Source organism: Heterocephalus glaber, unplaced genomic scaffold (genome assembly GCF_053883595.1).
Source record: "Heterocephalus glaber isolate CG9 unplaced genomic scaffold, H.glaber_assembly_v1.0 deba00001523, whole genome shotgun sequence".
In the NCBI taxonomy this organism is placed as follows: domain Eukaryota; kingdom Metazoa; phylum Chordata; class Mammalia; order Rodentia; family Bathyergidae; genus Heterocephalus; species Heterocephalus glaber.
Window position 1 is genome coordinate 7,739,079 of NW_028258327.1, and position 21,719 is coordinate 7,760,797.

Consider the following 21,719-nt stretch of genomic DNA (forward strand, 5'->3'; position numbering starts at 1 on the left):
ATTCAAAAAGCTTTTGCTTCCTATTAAAGGAAATCATTGATTGCCTTTGTTGTTGAATTGAAAATGTAGTGAGCAGGCTTTGAAGCCCAGTGGGGTGTGGTACATTCAAAGAAAGCATAGTATATTTAAATAAAGCTCTTAAAACTTCAATCATATTTGGACTTGACTTTTTCTTTGGATCTGTCATCTCAACAAATACGTGTAACACATGGTTATTTATTTGGGGAAGTATCTTAACGGAAGGTGCCTCTGAAGAGGATATAGAGTGCAAGTTTACACCCACTCTTACGGGAAAGGCCAGTATTTTAGCTCAGGAGACGTAGGTGAAAGACTATTCCATTGTAATAAACGTTACTAATTCAAAGAACCCTTTACGTATTTGACCCTGCCTGTTGAAAATAGAATATTTACTGTTGGAAGTTATAATTATTCTTGCCCAAGGAAAGGCATTTTATACATTCAGAGGTAAAATGTTACTGATTACTGTTCTAGCTCTGAAGTTTGCCTAGACTGAGTGCTAACAGTCCTCTGCTCTAATGACATGCATCCTGTCCAGGATATTAGGTCACTTGTAGCAGAGTTGAAAATCAGGCTTCTGGCCCTCTGTGATTTGAGCGTCTTGAAAGGGCAACAGTCCAACTCTTAGAAAAGGGCTTCCATTCTTTTGTAATTTTAAGCTGTAGAGTGAATATCTTATAAGGATATAAATATACTTGGGGAGACGTTAAATATGAAGCTATACGGGATAAAGGCATGAAATAATGACTACTATGATCATGAGGTTTGAGGTGGTGGGATTAGGTAGAATAGAGGGTCTTAAAAGTTACAGTGCCAAGAACTTTTCATCGTTTTGCTGCATTCGCAGAGTGCAGATACTGAGCGTGAAAGTAGCGGGCCAGCCTTAACAGTAATCCAGTCATACAAATCCGCTGTAGAGGGCGCGAGTGGGTCTCGGAACCTTTCTGCTGGGGCAATTTTGCGAGAGGGACCGGAAAAGGAGTGGGAGTCTTTACCAAGATGGGGGGAGGTCGACTGTTGAGCTCCTTCTGGGGTCGTTCTTTAGGAGTTCTTAGGGCTGGGTGTCGAGTCGGACAAGCCCAGCGTCCTCGCTTAACTTCGTGGGCGGGTGAGTGGTGCGCGAGCGCGGAAGCGCGGAGGGCTGCCCTTGACTCCGGCGGCGCACTGTAACTTGCGGCTCGGTGCTGGTCCTCCGCGCTGCACACAGGACTGGGCTCCCCAGGCGCTTGCAGAGGCCGGGGAGGAGCTGCGGAGCGCTCGGGGTCCTGGCGCGCAGGGCACCGCCCACGGCGGCCGGAGGGATCCTGCGACCTGTGGCTCATTTTGGTAGAGCTCGTGCCCAGCAGCCGGCGACCCACGCTGAACGCTGTAGTCTGAAGGTCGTGCTACTTTTCTTTGCCAGGGCAAGACACACCAGCTGGTCTCTTGTAGTGATTCATAGCATTGGTTCTGTATTTTGTTTGCGTGTATCTTGTCCTTTTTTCCAGAAAGAATTTAAGGCAGCTCTACTACTTTTTGAGTATTGATTTATGCAAAAGACTGTGGGTATGTGGATATCAGCAGGAAAATAACTACTTGTAACCCATATAACAAATGCTGTATGGTAAGACATTGTTACGGGCACTGAAATTTTTTTCCTTAAATTCTTTTATTGGTACATTTTAGGTATGCAATACGTTTACATTTATCATTGGGAACTTGTACCTTTACATGATGTATCTTGGTTCTTATTTTTTCTCCATTCCCCTGCCCTCCCTTCGACTCTTCCACCCCTCCCTATTTACAAAAAGCTTGTTTCTATTTTTTCCTTTTCTCACATTTTTTCCTTTCCCTTTTTTCCTTTCCCCTACCCCTCCCACTTCCCCTACCCCTTTGGACCTTTTCTTCCTATTTTTTTTTCTTTTCTTCCTATTTTACATTATCAATTATTCATTTTAATCCTTATTTACACTTTCAGTTTCTCACACCAGAGAAACTATTCGGTATTTATACACGTGTGTCCTATTTATTTCACTTAAGAGTATGGCCTCAATGGGGGCACTGCAATTTTTAAAGGAATGATACTTTAAAGTCTCTAAAATACTAGGCTAGAAGCTGGACATGGTGGCCCACACCTGTAATCTCAGCACTCAGGAGGCTAAGGCAGGAGAATTGCTGGGAGTTCAAGGCCAGCCTGGTCTACACAGTAAGTGAAAGGCCAGCCTGGATCATATGGTGAAACCTTGTCTCAAAAAACAAAAACATAATATTAGGATAGACCTAAGATCAGGATATAATAAACAAAAAATGGAAAATCCAATGCTACACCAAGAGTTGATTGGTTAGTACTCTTGATGAAGGGGAAATAATATAACTCAACCTGTTAGATGTCAGTTACATGGAGTTTGTATTTCTCAAAATGAAAGAATAAATTTTAAGGAACAATGGAGGTTAAGAGTAGGAAAAATTTATTGAGAGAGACAGGAGGGAACCCAAAAGTGGGCTGACAAGGAGCCCACTTCTCAAAGGAAGTTTTATAGTGCAAAATCATGAGGTAGGTACAAAATCACGAGGTGGGTGTAATGTGGGTCAAAACTATGATCGACCAATAAGATTACAAATATAGCCGCTTAGGTAATATTGATCTAATGGGGAAGCAGGTCACACAGCGAATGTACACGGAAAAAGAAAGACTTTTTGAGGAAGTGATGGATCAGGAGGTCTTGGCCACTCACCTGGGTGACTGATGTCTACCTAGACTTTATTGAACCAGGTGATACTAATTATAGCATAATCTTTATTGTTTTTCCCTTGGAGAGGCATGCAGGACTGATCATTGCATCTTTATCTTGAGGCCTGGACTTCAACGGATGTGTCTCCAGCCACAGTTGTAATGTGCTCTCATCTTCTGCACTGACTCCCGAGGGCCTAGGTCTGTCTGCCTATAATATTTCTACTGTCTATAATACTCTCAGTGAAAAAGTGTATAGCCAATCAAACAGTTTAAATCAATTTCTATGCATATGAAAAAAAATGATAAGGATATAGTTTTAAGAAAATAAGGTACAAGTCAGTATATATTATGAACTTGGAGATAGAGATCTAGTTAGAGATACCTAATTTTAGTGATGATGAACTATGATGGTTCATTGGTTTTCTATCATTTTATCATCCTTTATATACTTTTCCCAAATTTTTTTCAATAAATACATCTTTTATAATTAGAAATCCAGGAAAGAAACAGTAAAACTATTTCCAAACTTGGTGGTGGTAATTGAAGAAGGAGCAATTCTATATTTGCAACCAGGGAAACTTCTTCACTGAGAGAGAATTTTCTTGAAGGAGTTGGGCTGTTTTAGAGGCAGTTGGAGAAAGCAAGGGACCAGCTGGAAAATATGAGGTTTGTGGGAAACTGCAGCATACCCTGAAAGTCAAGTGTGTGGATGGAAGTGAGGCGCTGAGGGCAGGGAGTAGCAAGGGATGAGAAACAAAACATGTCCATGAAAGCCCCATCCTCCTCCTGAGGTAGACTTTATCCTGAGGACAATGGAAATTATTAAAGAAGCAATGTTATCAGACTAAAATAGAAAAGAAACACTTGGAAGGTGGGTTGAAAGTAGGGTAGAGCCAGACAGGTCTGGGCTTCAAGATGTTAAATGAAGATTGCTGAAAGAAGGTATCTGGGAAAAGTCTGGTTTTTTTTTTTTTTTTGGTATGGGAGATCGAACTCAGGACCTTGTGTGTGCAAGGCAGACATGGTGCCCCTGAGCTAAATCCCCAGCCCTGCGTGAGCTTTTTCTAAAAAAGGACCTCTAGAATGAATGTGGACTTGACTGTGAGTGGACTATTTTTTTTTTTTTTTGCCCGTTAAGTTTATTGGTACCTTTTAGTTATAAAATACAGTTACATTCATCATTGGGATCTTGTACCTTTACATGACATATCTTGGTTCTTATTTTTTTCCCCTTCCCTTGCCCTCCCTTCAACCCCTCCACCCTTCCTTATTTGCAAAGACTTTGTTTCCATTTTTTTCCCTTTCTCATATTTTTTCTTTTCCCTTCTTTCCTTTCCCCTACCCCTCCCACTTCCTCTGCTCCTTTAGACCCTTTCTTCCTGTTACACAATATCAATTATACATTTTTAAAATTAAAATATCAAGATCTAGGAGACATTACCACAGATTTTACAGAATTTAAAAGGATATAGAAAGCATATTACTAAAATCTTTTTTGAAATAAATTTAACAACTTCTAAGAAGTACCTTGAAAGACAATGAAACTAACTCTGGAGGAAATATAAAATTTGAATAGCATCTATTAAAGAAAGTATATTCTTAGCTTGAAAACCTACCTATATGAAAACAACAGGCTCATATACATTTTAACTGATAAATTATATCAAACATTTAAAGCAGAAAAAGGAACACTGCTCCCCTCATTTTAGGAAATCAACATTGTGCTAATACTAAAACTGGATAAAGATAATAGAAGAAAGAAGTATGAGCATAGATAGAAATTTGTTTAATAAAACAAATTATTGTAAGTCAGATCTGGCAGTATGTAGAAAGTGATTTTATTATGGGGATGGCAGTGTTGGTTCAGCATTGGAAGATCCACCCCCAAAAGTCATCATGTTAACAGAGGAAAGGAAAAAGCCGTATGATCCTGTCAGTAGTTGCAGAAAAAGTGTTGGACTAAATTCTACAGCTGTTCATGGTAAAAGCTATCAGGAGACTAGAAGTAGAACAGAACCTTCTCAATAGATCAAAGACGTACTCCATACTTCCAGCAAAAACGCCTTATATGAATGGAAAAGATACAATGCTTTCTCCCTAAGGTGGGGAACAAGGGCAAATATGCCTACTCCTCATCTGTCCATTAAACTTTGAAACAGGCCCAAACCAAAATAGTCTGGCAATAAAATGACACAATTACAATAGGATTGGCAAGGTAGAAGTAAAATCTATATGTAGATGAAATGATCAGCTACAGAAAAAATACTAAGAAATCTCTAGGTGCCTCTAGAACTTGTATTTGAATTTAGCAAGATTAGAAAACACAAGGTATATATAAAAATTCAGGTCTATGTATACTTTGCTATACATGAAGAATTGGATATTGAAATTTAAAAGTTATGTAGGAGTACAAAGGACACAGAAAAGTAAAAAGAAAAAGAAAAAAACAGTGTTGGACAACATTTATTACCTAATTTTAAGACTTCCTCTAAAGCTAGAGTAATCAAGGCAGTATTGGTGTAAGGAAAGACATACAGATCATTGGAATAAAACAAAGAATCTAGAAATAGAACCACACATACATGGTCCACTGAGTTTTGAAAGATTATTTAACATTTACATTTTATAGAAGAAAAACAATTCAAGAGCAGAGGAAAAGAGTGTTTTCAGAAAATGGCACTAGAACACCTGGTATCTGTATATAAATTAAATTATTAAATTAACCTCAACCCTTTATTTCCATACAAAAATAGCTTGAAAGGATCTATGAACCTAAATATATGAAAGACTAAAACTATAAAACTTTAAGAAGAAATTATAAGGGAAAATGTTGATGATTTTAGGGTAGGAAAGAATTTCCTAGGATATAAAAAACATGATGTATAAAAGAAAAAAAAGATAAATGAGATTCCATCAGAATTTAGAATTTTAAATGACATCGTCAATAACATGAAAAGTAGTCCTTGAACAGACCATATTTATAATGTATATAACCTATGACCAGAATATAGAACTCTTACAGCTCATTAATAGACAAGCCAATTAAAAAGTAGACACAAGAAGATGATAAATAGCCAGATCAGCACAAAGAAAGACGTACAACACTAGAATCAGAAAAATACTAATCAGCACAATAACAAGATTGAATTATATACTCATTAGGGAGATGAAGTTAAAAGTTTTAAAAGAACAAATGTCAGCTTAGATGTGAACCAGTTAGAACTTTTGAATACTGCTAATGTGAATGTAAAATGATAAAACCATTTTGGAAAACAATATAGAAATTTCTTGTATTACTGTTAAAAACCAACTGTCCTGTTCTTAAGTTTTTACTAGAGAGGAATGAAAACACATGTTCACAATAGATTTGTACATACAAGTTGAGTATCCCTTCTCTGAAATTCTTGGGACCAGAATGTTTTAGATTTTCATTTGAAATCCACTTGATTTGCAAAGAGGATAGCTACTCCTGCATTTTTTTGGGTTCCTGTCACATGGAGTATTGTTTTCCACCCTTTAACTTTCAGACTATGAGTTTCTTTTTGAATTAAGTGTGTCTCTTGTATGCAACATATTGTTGGATCTTGCTTCTTTACCCATTCTTCCAGTATATTTTTTTTGATTGGTGAATTGAGACCATTAACATTGATGGTTATAACTGATGTGTATTGACTTACATTGTCATGACTTTTTCTGTTTGTTGGATTCTCCCCCTTTGCTTTTAATTTCTTGTGGCACCCAATGGATTCATTCTTCTGGGCTTCCTGGGGTTGTGATCCTCGTTGTCTTTTCCTAGGTTGTCTAAAATTTTTTGGAGTACTGGTTTGTTATTCATGAAGTTCCTAAGATGCTCTTAGTCATGAAAGTATCTTATTTCTCCATCAATTTTGAAAGATAGTACCAAGATGCATTATGTAAAGGTACAATTCCCAATGAGAAATGTAATTATGTTGAATACCTAAAATGTATCAATAAAAGAATTTAACAAAAAAAAAAAGAAAGATAGTTTTGCAGTGTACATCAATCTGGGTTGGAGGCTGTTTTCCTTTAGGGCTTGAAATACATCACTCCAAGCTCTTCCTGCCTTGAGGGTTTGTGTTGAGAAGTCTTCTGTGATTCTGATGGGCTTTCCTTTGTATGTGATTTGTTTCTTTTCTCTAACTGCTTGTAGAATTTTCCTCTTCTGTTGGGTTTCCGGAATCCTATTATATGCCTATGTGTAGATTTTTTTTTTTGATCAAGGCTAGTTGGAGTCCTCTCTGTCTCACTTATCTGTATGTCAGGTTCTTTTCCCCTGCTTGGGAAGTTTTCTGCCATCACTTCTGTGAATGGTTATTTTTTGGGGTTTTTTTTGTATTAAATTCTTTTATTGGTACATTGTAGGTATACAACACAATTACATTTCTCATTGGGAATTGTACCTTTATATAATGCATCTTGGTTCCTATTTTTTTCCCATTCCTAGCCCTTCACGCCCTCCACCCTTCCCTATTTACAAAGACTTTATTTCCATTTTTTCCATTTCTCATCATTTTTTCCTTTCCCCTGTGCCTCCCACTACCCCTATCCCTTTGGACCTTTTATTCCTATTTTACATTATCGATTATTCATTCTAATAATTGGTACATTTTAGGTATACGATATAATGACATTCATCATTGGAAGTTTGCACCTTTACATAGTCTCTCTTGGTTCTTATTTTTCACCCTTGCCCAGCCCTCCCTTCAACCCCTCCATTCCTCCCTATTTACAAAGATTTTGTTCCTATTTTTCCATTTTCTCATATTCATCCCATTCCCTTCTATCCTTTCCCCTAGCCCTCCCACTTCCTTCCCCTTTGCCCCTTTTCTTCCTATTTCACATGACCTATTATACATTTAGTCCTTATTTACACTTTCAGTTTCTCACACCAGAGAAACTATTCGGTATTTACACATGTGTGTCCTATTTATTTCACTTAAGAGTGTTGCCTCAATGTGCATCCACTTAGCTATACATGTCTCTAATTTCTCATTTTTTATGGCTGAGTAGTACTCCATTTTATAAAAAACCCCACATTTTCTTTATCCAGTCTCCAGTTGATGGGCATTTGGGCTGTTTCCAAGTTTTAGCTATTACAAACTGTGCTGCTATGAACATGGGTGCACATATATCACTGTGGTATGATTCTTTTAATTCTTTGGGGAAGATCCCCAGCAGTGGAATATCGGGGTCAAATGGGATTTCCAGTCCTAATTCTTTGAGGTATCTCCATACTGATTTCCACAGTGGTTGCACCAGTCTACACTCCCACCAGCAGTGGAGCAGGGTTCCTCTTTCCCAAGAGCCCCTCCAGCATTTGTTATTGGTTGATTTCATGATAGCAGCCATTCTTTCTGGAGTGAAGTGGAATCTCAGCGTTGTTTTCATTTGCATCTCTCTAATGACCAGTGATGTTGAACGTTTTTTTCGAGTATTTATTTGCTATTTCTACTTCTTTGTGTGAGAAATGTCTGTTCATTTCAGATGCCCATTTTTGGATTGGGTCTTTAAATTTGGGAGGTCTGATCTTTTTAAGTTCTTTATAGATTCGAGATAGTAGACCTTTGTCTGAGGAAGAGCAGGTAAAGATTTTTTCCCACATTGTGGATTGTCTCTTCACACTGCTGGTGGTTTCTCTTCCTGTGAAGAAGCTTTTTAATGAGAAGAGATCCCATTTGTTGACTGTTTGTGCTAGTTCACGGGCAACTGAGGTTTTGTTCATAAAATCTTTTCCTACACCGATGTCTTCAAGGGTTCTACCTAACCTCTGTTCCAACTGGTCCAGAGTTTCTATTTTAATATTTAGATCGTTAATCCATTTTGATTTTAGTTTAGTGCATGGTGAGAGATACAGGTCTAGTTTTAATCTTTGGCAAGTTGAAGCCCAATTTTTCCAGCACCATTTATTAAAGAGGCTATCTTTCCTCCAGTGAGGGTGTTTGGCTCCTTTGTCGAAGATGAGATGGCTGAGTGTGTCTGGCGTTGTTTCTGCATCTTCTAATCTGTTCCACTGGTCCTCAAGTCTACTTTTTTGCCAGTACTATGCTGTTTTTATCACAGTAGCTTTGTAGTATAGTTGCAGGTTGGGGATTGTGATACCCCCTGCCATGTCTCTGTTACCTAGAAGTGCTTTTGCTATTCTGGGTCTCTTCTTGCTCCAAATGAATTTTTGGATTTTTTTCTCAAGGTCTATGAAGTGTGCTGCTGGGATCTCAATTGGAATTGCATTAAATCTATATAGCAGTTTTGGAAGTATGGCCATTTTCACTATATTAATCCTTCCTACCCAGGAGCAGGGGATGTCTGTCCATTTTCTGATATCATCTTCAATCTCTCTTTTCAGAGTGCCATAGTTTTCAGAGAAGAGGTCTTTGATTTCTTTCGTTAGGATGATTCCTAGGTATTTCAGTTTTTTGGATGCTAAGTGAAAGGAATTATTTGCCCTATTTCTCTCTCAGTGAGCCTGTCATTGGTGTAGAGGAAAGCTATTGATTTCTGTGTGTTGACCTTGTAACCAGCTACTTGACTGAATTTGGTTATTAAGTCTAGAAGACTTTTGGTGGAGTTCTTGGGGTCTTCTATATAGACTATCATGTAGTCTGCAAATAATGACAATTTGACTTCTTCATTACCTATCTTTATTCCTTTTCTTTCTTTCTCTTGTGTAATTGCCGTGGCTAATGTTTCCAGAACTATATTGAACAAGAGTGGTGATCGTGGACATCCTTGTCTTGTTCCTGATTTTAGTGTGAAGGATTTCAGTTTTTGACCATTTAGTATGATATTGGCTGTTGGTTTTTCATAGATGGCTTCTATCAGTTTGAGGTAGAGACCATCTATTCCAATTTTTTGTAGGGTTTTTATCATCAATGCATGTTGGATTGTGTCAAATGCTTTTTCTGCGTCTATGGAGATAATCATATGGTTTTTGTCCTTGGCTCTATTGATATAGTGTATTACATTAATTGATTTTTGTATATTGAACCATCCCTGCATCCCTGGGATGAATCCCACTTGATCAGGGTGTATGATCTTCTTGATGATCTTCTGCATTCTGTTTGCCAGTATCTTATTAAGGATTTTTGCATCTATGTTCATTAGTGAGATTGGCCTGTAGTTCTCCTTTTCTGTTGGGTCTTTCTCTGCTTTGGGGATCAAGGTGATGCTTGCTTCCAGGAATGAATTTGGGAGTATTGCTTCCCTTTCAATTTCATTGAAGAGTTTAAACAGTAGCGGCAGCAGTTCCTCTCTAAATGTCTTGTAGAATTCAGCAGTGAAGCCATCAGGGCCCGGGTTTTTCTTAGGTGATAAGTTTTTAATTACATTTTCAATTTCATTGGTTGATATTGAGTTGTTCAAAATTTTTAGGTCTTCTTTGTTCAACTTTGGTAATTCATATGTATCTAGGAATCTGTCCATTTCTTCTGTGTTGTCCATCTTATTGGCATATAGATTCTGGAAGTAGGTATTGATGATCCTCTGGATTTCTGCTGGGTCTGTTGTAGTTTCACCCTTTTCATTCCTAATTGCATGGATTTGGGCCTTTTCTTTCCTTTTTCTGACAGGGTTGGCTAAGGCTTTGTCAATTTTGTTGATTCTTTCGAAGAACCAGCTCTTGGCTTCATTGATTTTTTGTATTGTTCTCTCAGTTTCCATTGCATTGATTTCTCCTCAGATCTTTATAATTTCTTCCCTTGTATCAGCTCCGGGGTTGTCCTGTTCTTCTTTTTCTAGAAGCTTGAGGTTCAGCATCTGTTTAATTGGGTGCGTTCTATTTTCCTAATATGCATATTCACTGCCATGAATTTCCCTCGTAAGACTGCTTTCATTGTGTCCCATAGATTCCGATATGTTGTATTGTCATTGTCATTTAATTGAAGGAACTGTCTGATTTCTTCTTTAATTTCCTCTGTGACCCATTGGTTATTCAGAAGTGTGTTGTTCAATTTCCACGTGTTTATCAAATTTTTTGAGTTTCTTTTGCTATGGATCTCCAATTTCATCGCACTATGGTCTGATAATATACAGGGGATAACTTCAATTCCTTTGCACTTACTTAAACATGTTCTATGTGTGAGTATGTGGTCTATTTTGGAGAATGACCCATGTGCAGCTGAGAAGAATGTGTATTCTGATTTTGTGGGGTGGAAGACTCTGTAAACATCTGTTAAGTTCATTTGTTCAAGAGTTTGATTGAGTTCTAGTATTTCATTACTTATTTTTAATCTAGTTGATCTATCCATTTGTGACAGTGGGGTGTTGAGGTCCCCCATTACAATTGTATTAGTGCATATATGGCTTTTCATGTCCGTTAGTATTTGTTTTATATAGTTGGGTGCACTAGTGTTTGGTGCATAGATATTTATGATTGTCATCTCTTCCTTTTGGATTCTTCCCTTTACAAGGATGTAGTGTCCTTCTTCATCTCTCTTAAGCACTGTTGGTTTGAAATCTACTTGATCTGCAAAGAGGATAGCTACTCCTGCTTTTTTTCAGGTTCCTGTTGCATGGAGTATTGTTTTCCACCCTTTAACTTTCAGTCTATGAGTTTCCTTTTGAATTAAGTGTGTTTCTTGTATGCAGCATATTGCTGGATTTTGCTTCTTGACCCATTCTGCCAGTCTACTTCTTTTGATTGGTGAATTGAGACCATTAACATTGATGGTTATAACTGAAACGTATTGACTTGTCATTGCCATGACTTTTTCTTTTTGTTGGGTTCTCCCCCTTTACATTTAATTTCTTGTCATGCCAGATGGTTTCATTCTGCTTTGCTTCCTGGGGTTGTGATCCTCAATGTCTGTTCCTAGGCTATTGTGTAAAATTCTTTGGAGTGCTGGTTTGGTATTCACGAAGTTCCTAAGGTGCTCTTTGTCATGAAAGTATCTTATTTCTCCATCAATTTTGAAAGACAGTTTTTCAGGGTATATCAATCTGGGTTGGAGGCTGTTTTCTTTTAGGGCTTGGAATATGTCACTCCAAGCTCTTCTTGTCTTGATGGTTTGTGTTGAGAAGTCTGCTGTGATTCTGATGGGATTTCCTTTGTATGTGATTTGTTTCTTTTCTCTGACTGCTTGGAGAACTTTGTTCTTCTGTAGTGTTTCTGGAATCTTAACAATTATATGCCTATGTGTAGATTTTTTTTGATCAAGGCTATTTGGAGTCCTATATGCCTCACTTATCTGTATGTCAAGCTCTTTTCCCCTGCTTGGGAAGTTTTCTGCCATTATTTCTGTGAAGAGATTTTTTTATGTCATCTGCACTCTCTCCTGTTTCTTCATTGAACCCAATCAGTCTTATGTTATTCTTTTTTGCATCATCTAGCAGCTGCTGGATTGATTTCTCATGTTCCCTTATAATTTTGAAGCAATTTTTCTTTTCCTGGTCACTAATTGCAATCTTATCTTCTATATCTGAAATTCTGTCCTTACACTGGCTCATTCTGCTGTGTAGACTTTCAGTGGAGTTTTTCATGTCCTGGAAATCTATTTGCATCAGTTTTATGGATTCCATTTGTTTCTTATGTTGGGATTCCATCATGTTCTTCAGCTCCTCTCTAGATTTATTAATCATGTCTTGCACTAAGGGCACAATTTCTCCTATTATCTGAGAAATTATTTCTGATTTCATTTTTTCCAGATCCCCTTTTGTTGCCAGTTCAGTGGGTCCAGGTGGTTGAGTATCAGAGGTTTCGATCTCATGTCCCTTTGGGGTTGCTGTAGGTGATGTGGAAGTCTGGTTTTGAGACTTATTTATGTGTTTTCTCATTTCTACTGGGGCGGGGGCCTGTTAGTGCCTGCATGGATTACCTCCTCTGAGCTAGGTGAGGTGGGACAGGGGCCGGGAGCAGCAGTAGGGATGGTGACCCAAAAGCCCTTTCCTGTGGGCTGGGAGCAGCCGGAGGGATGGTGCCTGGGAAAGCCCTTCCTCTGGACCAGGAGCAGTGGGTTGGTTGCTCAGAAGCCCCTCCCTGTGGGCCGGGAGCCGTGGGAGGGATGGTGGCCCGGAAGCCCCTTCCTCTGGGCCAGGAGCAGTGGGACAACGGCTCAGAAGCCCCTACCTCTGGGCCGGGAACAGTGAGACTCAGTACCTTGGTCTGGTGGTCTGGTGTCCTCTGGGCCTTGGTAATGTGGAATCAGGTGGCTGCCTGTCTGCAGTGGGGTGATTCAGTGTCTTCCACGTGACTCAGGACCTCTGTAGGGCGTGCACAGACCTGCCTGTCTGCAGCAGGCTGATTCGGCATGTGTTCCGCGCATGTGTTCCGCGCGACTGGGGACCTCGGCAGGGTGTGGGCAGACCTGTCTGTCTGCAGCGGGCTGATTCTGTGAATGGTTTTTTAATGACATCTGCACTCTCTCCTCTTTCTTCATTGACTCCAGTCAGTCGTATGTTATTCTTCTTTGCATTGTCTAGCAGCTACTGGATTGATTTCTCATAGTCCCTTACAATTTTAAAGGAATTTTTCTTTTCCTGGTCACTAATTGCAATCTTATCTTCTGTACCTGAAATTCTGTCCTCAAATTGGCTCATTCTGCTGTGTAGACTTTCAAGGGAGTTTTTAATGTCCTGGAAATCTGTTTGCGTCTGTATTATGGATTCCATTTGTTTCCCGTGTTGGGCTTCCATCATGTTCCTGAGCTCCTCTCTAGATTTATTAATCTTATCTTCTACTATGAGCACAATCTCTGCTGTTATCTGAGAAATTATTTCTGATTTCATTTTTCCCAGATCCTCTTTTGTTGCTGGTTCAAGGAGTCCAGGTGGTTGAGTATCAGAGTGTTACATTTCGTTTCCCTTTGGGTTGCTTTAGGTGATGTGGAAGTCTGGTTTTGAGACTTGTTTACGTGTCTTCTAATTTCAGTGGGGGTTGCGGGTGCTGCTGATGCCCTCGTGGTTCACCTCCTCTGTGCTGATGGGGTGGTACAGCAGCCTGGAAGCCTGCTCTTGTGCGCTGGGAGTGGCTCACCTCCTCCTTGCTGGTGGGGGTGGTACAGTGGCCCAGCAGCCTCCTCTTGTGCGCTGGGAGTGGCTCACCTCCTCTCTGCTGGTGGGGGTCAGTCCAGGCTAGTCTTGAAATCACTGTGTAGCACAGGTTGGCCTCAAATTCACAGCAATCCTGCCTCAGCCTCCTCAGTATTGGGTTTACAGGCATGCACCACCAAGCCTGGCCATTTTTATTTTTTAAAACTTATTTTTAAATAATTTAAGACTCATAAGAAGTTGTAAAAATAGTACAGAATATATTCATAAGACCTGTTTCTTCAATGATAACATCTTACATCTTAATGATATCATCTTACAATGATAACTATAACACATTATCAGCATATGTGTGATACTATTAAGTAAACTATGGACCTTATTTGGATTTTACTACCTTTAGATACATTCAGTGTGTGTGTGTGTGTGTGTGTGTGTGTGTGTGTGAAAGAGGCAAAATGTATCATTTATCACATATATAGATTTGATGGATTTGTTACAATCAGAATATAGAAATGAGAAACTTTCTGGTACTACTCCTTTATAGTCAGACCCCAGCCTTTGCCATTGGCAATCTCTGATCTGTTCTCTAAAACTATAATTTTGTCATTTCAAAGTATTTTATAAATAGGATGGTACAGTATATACCTTGTGAAATTGAATTTTGTTCCAGTTAATATACTCTTGAATTTCTTCTAAGTTTGCGTGTATACAGTGTGATTGAAAAATACAGTGAATGCTAGAAAATCTTTAAAATTTATTACAGTAAAAGACTCATTGCTAGTAGTCTCCCTCAGAATATTCCCTTACTTTGAAAACACTTAGCTCATTGTTCTTGCCACTTTGTGAAGCAGTTTTGGAAGTCCTATGTTGTGAGTGTCTTTAGTTGCTCTTTTGTGGTGACCTCAATGTCCTCAATCGATTTAAAATGTTTTCCTTTCATGGTCAAAACAGTGCAAGACCCAATGAATAACGTGGATGAGGACATACTGACATTTTTTACGAGGCTGCATTTCCATTCGGTGGCACTTGGTGGCAACATTCATCATATTTTTTATTATATCTCCTAGGCATGAAAGAGGACTTCTAGAACTCCTTCAGACAGTGGTGAGAATGATGAGATAAATGGGCTCGAAGAAAGAGAGAGTATTTTGAGGGGGATTAATGGCAATGTCTTTTGCTGAAATGATTTTTAAAATTTAAACATTCACCATATATTTTGATCATGCCTTACATGAGTACATTTTTATTTGAGTATTTCATGATGCTCATATACATAGTTTACCTTTTTTTTTTTTTTTTTTGAGGCAAGGTCTTGCTATATAATTTTGACTGGGCTTGAACCCACTATGTAGCCCAGGCTGGCTTCGATTTCACAGAGATTCTCCTGCCTCAGCCTACCAAGCGCTGGGATTACAGGTGTACACCACCACACCTGGCTAACAGGTTTTTCTTTCTAGTCTATTTTTATTGTTTTCAGTTTGAGATTCTTTTTTTAAAAATTTACTTATTTTTTTATTAGTACATGTTTGGAATTCATACTGTTTACAGTCATCTTGGGAGTGGTTACATGTACATATTACAGCATGTGTCTTTTATTTTTGGTGCTGGGGATCGAACTCGGGTCCCTATGCTTGCGGGGCTGGCGGCAGAACCACTGAGCTAAATTCCCGGCCCTATTTCTTTTTTTTTTAACCCCTTCCCCCTCCCCCTCCAGTTCCCCTGTCCCATTTTTCAACTTGTTGATGTTATCTGTCTTTGCTCATGCTATGGTGTATAATGTTTACATTAATTGGGATTACTAGGTTTCTGTACATGATGCATCTTTATTCCTCTCATTTGCCCTTCTCTTCCTCCTCACCCCTCACCCCTCACCCCTCACCCATGTTCCCTTGGACCACTTCCCTTTGTGGTAAACGTCTAACTTTATTTGGAACTGCTGAACTGTTTTCCAGAATGGCACTACCATTTTACACTCCCACTAGCAATGAGTAAAAGATCTAGTTGTTTCATATATTTTTCCACACTTGGTATATTTAATATTTTAACACTTTTAGCTTTTTTGGTTGTTGGTGGTTTTTTGGTTTGTTTTTGTTCTTCCAGTGTTGAGGATTGAACCTAGGGCCTGATGAATACTGTGCAGGTCCTCTACCACTGAGCTACATCCCCAGCCCTAATTTTAGCCATTTTGATAAGGCATATAGTAGTATCTTAGTGTAACTTTCATTTGTGTTACCCTAATGACTATTAATATTGAATATCATTATATGCATATTTGTATCTTAGTGGCCTCTTCAATGAAGTATTCATGTTTTGTATACTCATTTTTATAATTCTCACACCCCTTTTTTATAATTGACTGCTTTTATTGGTTTTTGGGGGGGGGACAGAACCTTGCTCTGTAGTTCAGACTGACCTTGAACTCACTGTGTAGCCCAGGCAGGCCTTGAAGTAGCGGTCATCCTCCCTCCTTAGCCTCCTGAGTGCTGGGATTAAGGTGTGCACCACCACGCCCTGCTGGATTGCTTTTTTTGAGGGTGCATCTTTGGTCACTTTTTAGTTTCAGGAAAAAACTTTTTGAAGATTCTCTTCATAGACAATACAGTCAGTGGTGATTTCCCTCCCTCCCTCTTTCTTTCTCTCTCCCCTTCCTTCCTTCCTTCTTTCTTTCTTCCTTTCTCCGTCCTCCCTCCTCCCTCCTTCCCTCCCTCCCTCCCTCCCTCCCTTCTTCTCTCCCTCCCTCCCTGTCTTGCTCACTTGCTTGCATGCTTGATTTGTTTTTTGAGACAGGGTCTTCCCATGTAGTTTAGACTGGCCTTGAACTCACTATGTAGCCCAGGCTGGCCTTGAACTGCCAGTGATCCTCCTGCCTCTGTCTCCAAGTGCTGGGATTACAGGCTTGTGCCACCACGGCTGGCAAAACAATTTTTTTGGTTTTTTTGGTATGGGGATTGAACTCAGGACCGTGCACCTGCGAGGCAGGTGGCAGGACCACTGAACTAAATCCCTGGCTGGTTTTGGTTTTTTGATATAGGTTCTTGCTATTTAGTTCAGGCTGACCTTGAACTCACTATGTAGCCCAAACTGGCCTGGTACTCACAGCTATCCTCCTGTCTCAGTCTCCCAAGTGCTCAAATTACAAGCTTGGGCCACCATGCCTGGCCTGGCTGGACAGTTTTAATTCTTTCCATTTTTAATTCTTTCCATTCTATATGTGTCTTATTTCTTGCCTTATTGCTCTGGATAGGACTTGCAGGACTACGTTTAATAAAAGTAGTGAGAATGAGCTGGCTCAGCTAATCTCAGCTATTAAGGAGAGTGAGGCAAGAAAATCACAGTTTTGAGACCAGCCTGGATAACTTGGTGAGACTCTGTCTCAAAACTTTTAAAAACGCTGAGGATGTACCTCAATGGCAAAGGGCATGCCTTGCAGGTCTAAAGCTGTAATTCAATCCCCAATACTGAAAAAAAATAATAGTGCTGAAAATGGACATGACTACCTTGTTCCTAATTTTAGGGGAAGCATGCTTAATCTTTCACCACTAAGTGCTATGTGAGGTATAGTATTTTTCTACATGCTTTGTAAAACAATCACCTTTCTATTTTTAGTTTGGTGAGGTTTTTTTTGTTTTGTTTTGTTTTTGTACCAAGGATTAAACTCAGCACCTTGTGCTTGCAAGCCAGGCACGATACCAGCGAGTTAAATCCCTGGCCCTTGGTGAGAATTTTTTAATCATTTATGGGTATGGATTATGTAGAATGCTTTGTCTACATAAACCAGCGTAATTATGTGATTTTTCTTTTATTTTTTTTAATTATTAAATTCTTTTATTGGTACATTGTAGGTATACAACACAATTACATTTTTCATTGGGAATTGTACCTTTACATACTGCATCTTGGTTCTTATTTTGTCCCCATTCCTAGCCCTCCCTTCACGCCCTCCACCCTTCCCTATTTACAAAGACTTTATTTCCATTTTTTCCATTTCTCATCATTTTTCCTTTCCCTTCTTTCCTTTCCCCTGCCCCTCCCACTACTCCTACCCCTTTGGACCTTTTCTTCCTATTTTGCATTATTGATTATTCATTCTAATCAATGGTACATTTTAGGTATACAATATAATGACATTCATCATTGGAAATTTGCACCTTTACATAGTCTCTCTTGGTTCTTATTTTTCACCCTTGCCCAGCCTTCCTACAACCCCTCCATTCCTCCCTATTTACAAAGATTTTGTTCCTATTTTTCCATTTTCTCATATTCATCCCATTCCCTTCTATCCTTTCCCCTAGCCCTCCCACTTCCTTCCCCTTTGCCCCTTTTCTTCCTATTTCACATGACCTATTATACATTTAGTCCTTATTTACACTTTCAGTTTCTCACACCAGAGAAACTATTCGGTATTTATTCATGTGTGTCCTATTTATTTCACTTAAGAGTATCGCCTCAAAGTGCATCCACTTAACTATACATGTCTCTAACTTCTCATTTTTTATGGCTGAGTAGTACTCCATTTTATAAAAAACCCCACATTTTCTTTATCCAGTCTCCAGTTGATGGGCATTTGGGCTGTTTCCAAGTTTTAGCTATTACAAACTGCGCTGCTATGAACATGGGTGCACATATATCACTGTGGTATGATTCTTTTAATTCTTTGGGGAAGATCCCCAGCAGTGAAATAGTGGGGTGAAATGGGACTTCCAGTCCTAATTCTTTGAGGTATCTCCATACTGATTTCCACAGTGGTTGCACCAGTCTACACTCCCACCAGCAGTGGAGCAGGGTTCCTCTTTCCCAAGAGCCCCTCCAGCATTTGTTATTGGTTGATTTCATGATAGCAGCCATTCTTTCTGGAGTGAAGTGGAATCTCAGCGTTGTTTTCATTTGCATCTCTCTAATGACCAGTGATGTTGAACGTTTTTTTCGAGTATTTATTTGCTATTTCTACTTCTTTGTGTGAGAAATGTCTGTTCATTTCAGATGCCCATTTTTGGATTGGGTCTTTAAATTTGGGAGGTCTGATCTTTTTAAGTTCTTTATAGATTCGAGATAGTAGACCTTTGTCTGAGGAAGAGCAGGTAAAGATTTTTTCCCACATTGTGGATTGTCTCTTCACACTGCTGGTGGTTTCTCTTCCTGTGCAGAAGCTTTTTAATAAGAAGAGATCCCATTTGTTGATTGTTTGTGCTAGTTCATGGGCAACTGAGGTTTTGTTCATAAAATCTTTTCCTACACTGATGTCTTCAAGGGTTCTACCTAACCTCTGTTCCAACTGGTTCAGAGTTTCTATTTTAATATTTAGATCGTTAATCCATTTTGATTTTAGTTTAGTGCATGGTGAGAGATACAGGTCTAGTTTTAATCTTTGGCAAGTTGAAGCCCAATTTTTCCAGCACCATTTATTAAAGAGGCTGTCTTTCCTCCAGTGAGGATGTTTGGCTCCTTTGTCAAAGATGAGATGGCTGAGTGTGTCTGCCATTGTTTCTGCATCTTCTAATCTGTTCCATTGGTCCTCAAGCCTGTTTCTTTGCCAGTACCATGCTGTTTTTATCACAGTAGCTTTGTAGTATAGTTGCAGGTTGGGGATTGTGATATCCTCTGCCATGTCTCTGCTACTTAGAATTGCTTTTGCTATTCTGGGTCTCTTCTTGTTCCAAATGAATTTTTGGATTGTTTTCTCTAGGTCTATGAAGTATGCTGCTGGGATCTCAATTGGAATTGCATTAAATCTATATAGCAGTTTTGGAAGTATGGCCATTTTCACTATATTAATCCTTCCTACCCAGGAGCAGGGGATGTCTGTCCATTTTCTGATATCATCTTCAGTCTCTCTTTTCAGAGTGCCATAGTCTTCAGAGAAGAGGTCTTTGATTTCTTTCGTTAGGATGATTCCTAGGTATTTCAGTTTTTTGGATGCTAAGTGAAAGGAATTATTTGCCCTATTTCTCTCTCAGTGAGTCTGTCATTGGTGTAGAGGAAAGCTATTGATTTCTGTGTGTTGACCTTGTAACCAGCTACTTGACTGAATTTGGTTATTAAGTCTAGAAGACTTTTGGTGGAGTTCTTGGGGTCTTCTATATAGACTATCATGTAATCTGCAAATAATGACAATTTGACTTCTTCATTACCTATCTTTATTCCTTTTCTTTCTTTCTCTTGTGTAATTGCCGTGGCTAATGTTTCCAGAACTATATTGAACAAGAGTGGTGATCGTGGACATCCTTGTCTTGTTCCTGATTTTAGTGTGAAGGATTTCAGTTTTTGACCATGTAGTATGATATTGGCTGTTGGTTTTTCATAGATGGCTTCTATCAGTTTGAGGTAGAGACCATCTATTCCAATTTTTTGTAGGGTTTTTATCATCAATGCATGTTGGATTGTGTCAAATGCTTTTTCTACGTCTATGGAGATAATCATATGGTTTTTGTCCTTGGCTCTATTGATATAGTGTATTACATTAATTGATTTTTGTATATTGAACCATCTCTGCATCCCTGGGATGAATCCCACTTGATCAGGGTGTATGATCTTCTTGATGATCTTCTGCATTCTATTTGCCAGTATCTTATTAAGGATTTTTGCATCTATGTTCATTAGTGAGATTGGCCTGTAGTTCTCCTTTTCTGTTGGGTCTTTCTCTGCTTTGGGGATCAAGGTGATGCTTGCTTCCAGGAATGAATTTGGGAGTATTGCTTCCCTTTCAATTTCATTGAAGAGTTTAAACAGTAGCGGCAGCAGTTCCTCTCTAAATGTCTTGTAGAATTCAGCAGTGAAGCCATCAGGGCCTGGGCTTTTCTTAGTTGATAAGTTTTTAATTACATTTTCAATTTCATTGGTTGATATTGGGTTGTTCAGAATTTTTAGGTCTTCTTTGTTCAACTTTGGTAATTCATATTTATCTAGGAATCTGTCCATTTCTTTTGTGTTGTCCATCTTATTGGCATATAGGTTCTGGAAGTAGGTATTGATGATCATCTGGATTTCTGCTGGGTCTGTTGTCATTTCACCCCTTTCATTCCTAATTACATGGATTTGGGCCTTTTTCTTCCTTTTTCTGACAAGGTTGCCTAAAGGTTTGTCAATTTTGTTAGTTCTTTCGAAGAACCAACTCTTGGCTTCATTGATTTTTTTGTATCATTCTCTTAGTCTCCATTGCATTGATTTCTCCTCTGATCTTTATAATTTCCTCCCTTGTATGAGCTTTGGGGTTGTCCTGCTCTTCCTTTTCTAGAAGCTTGAGGTTCAGCATCAGGTTGTTTAATTGGGTTCATTCTATTTTCCTAATATGCGTATTCACTGCCATGAATTTCTCTCATAAGACTGCTTTCATTGTGTCCCATAGATTCCGATATGTTGTATTGTCATTGTCATTTAATTGAAGGAACTGTCTGATTTCTCCTTTAATTTCCTCTGTGACCTATTGGTTATTCAGAAGTGTGTTGTTCAATTTCCACGTGTTTATCAAATTTTTTGAGTTTCTTTTGCTATGGATCTCCAATTTCATCGCACTATGGTCTGATAATATACAGGGGATAACTTCAATTCCTTTGCACTTACTTAAACATGTTCTATGTGTGAGTATGTGGTCTGTTTTGGAGAATGACCCATGTGCAGCTGAGAAGAATGTGTATTCTGATTTTATGGGGTGGAAGACTCTGTAAACATCTGTTAAGTTCATTTGTTCAAGAGTTCGATTGAGTTCTAGTATTTCATTACTTATTTTTAGTCTAGTTGATCTATCCATTTGTGACAGTGGGGTGTTGAGGTCCCCCACTACAATTGTATTAGTGCATATATGGCTTTTCATGTCCATTAGAATTTGTTTTATATAGTTGGGTGCACTAGTGTTTGGTGCATAGATATTTATGATTGTCACCTCTTCCTCTTGGATTCTTCCCTCTACAAGGATGTAGTGTCCTTCTTCATCTCTCTTAATCAGTGTTGGTTTGAAAACCACTTGATCTGCAAAGAGGATAGCTACTCC

General features: G+C 38.9%; 1 protein-coding gene across 11 annotated transcripts in view; it reads left to right on the plus strand.

Annotated features, from left to right (window-relative positions):
- The first annotated feature begins 140 nt into the window (after positions 1-140).
- Positions 141-21,719, plus strand: part of Coq3 (coenzyme Q3, methyltransferase) — a 51,197-nt gene continuing 29,618 nt past the window's right edge. For 2 of the 11 annotated variants that reach the window (XM_004862487.3, XM_087187946.1), the window contains exon 1: positions 141-1,126. In XM_004862487.3, coding sequence (XP_004862544.1) covers positions 1,018-1,126 — 109 coding nt within the window. In that variant the 5' untranslated portion in view covers positions 141-1,017. The other 9 variants (XM_087187948.1, XM_021242697.2, XM_087187947.1 and 6 more) reach the window with 9 other exon arrangements.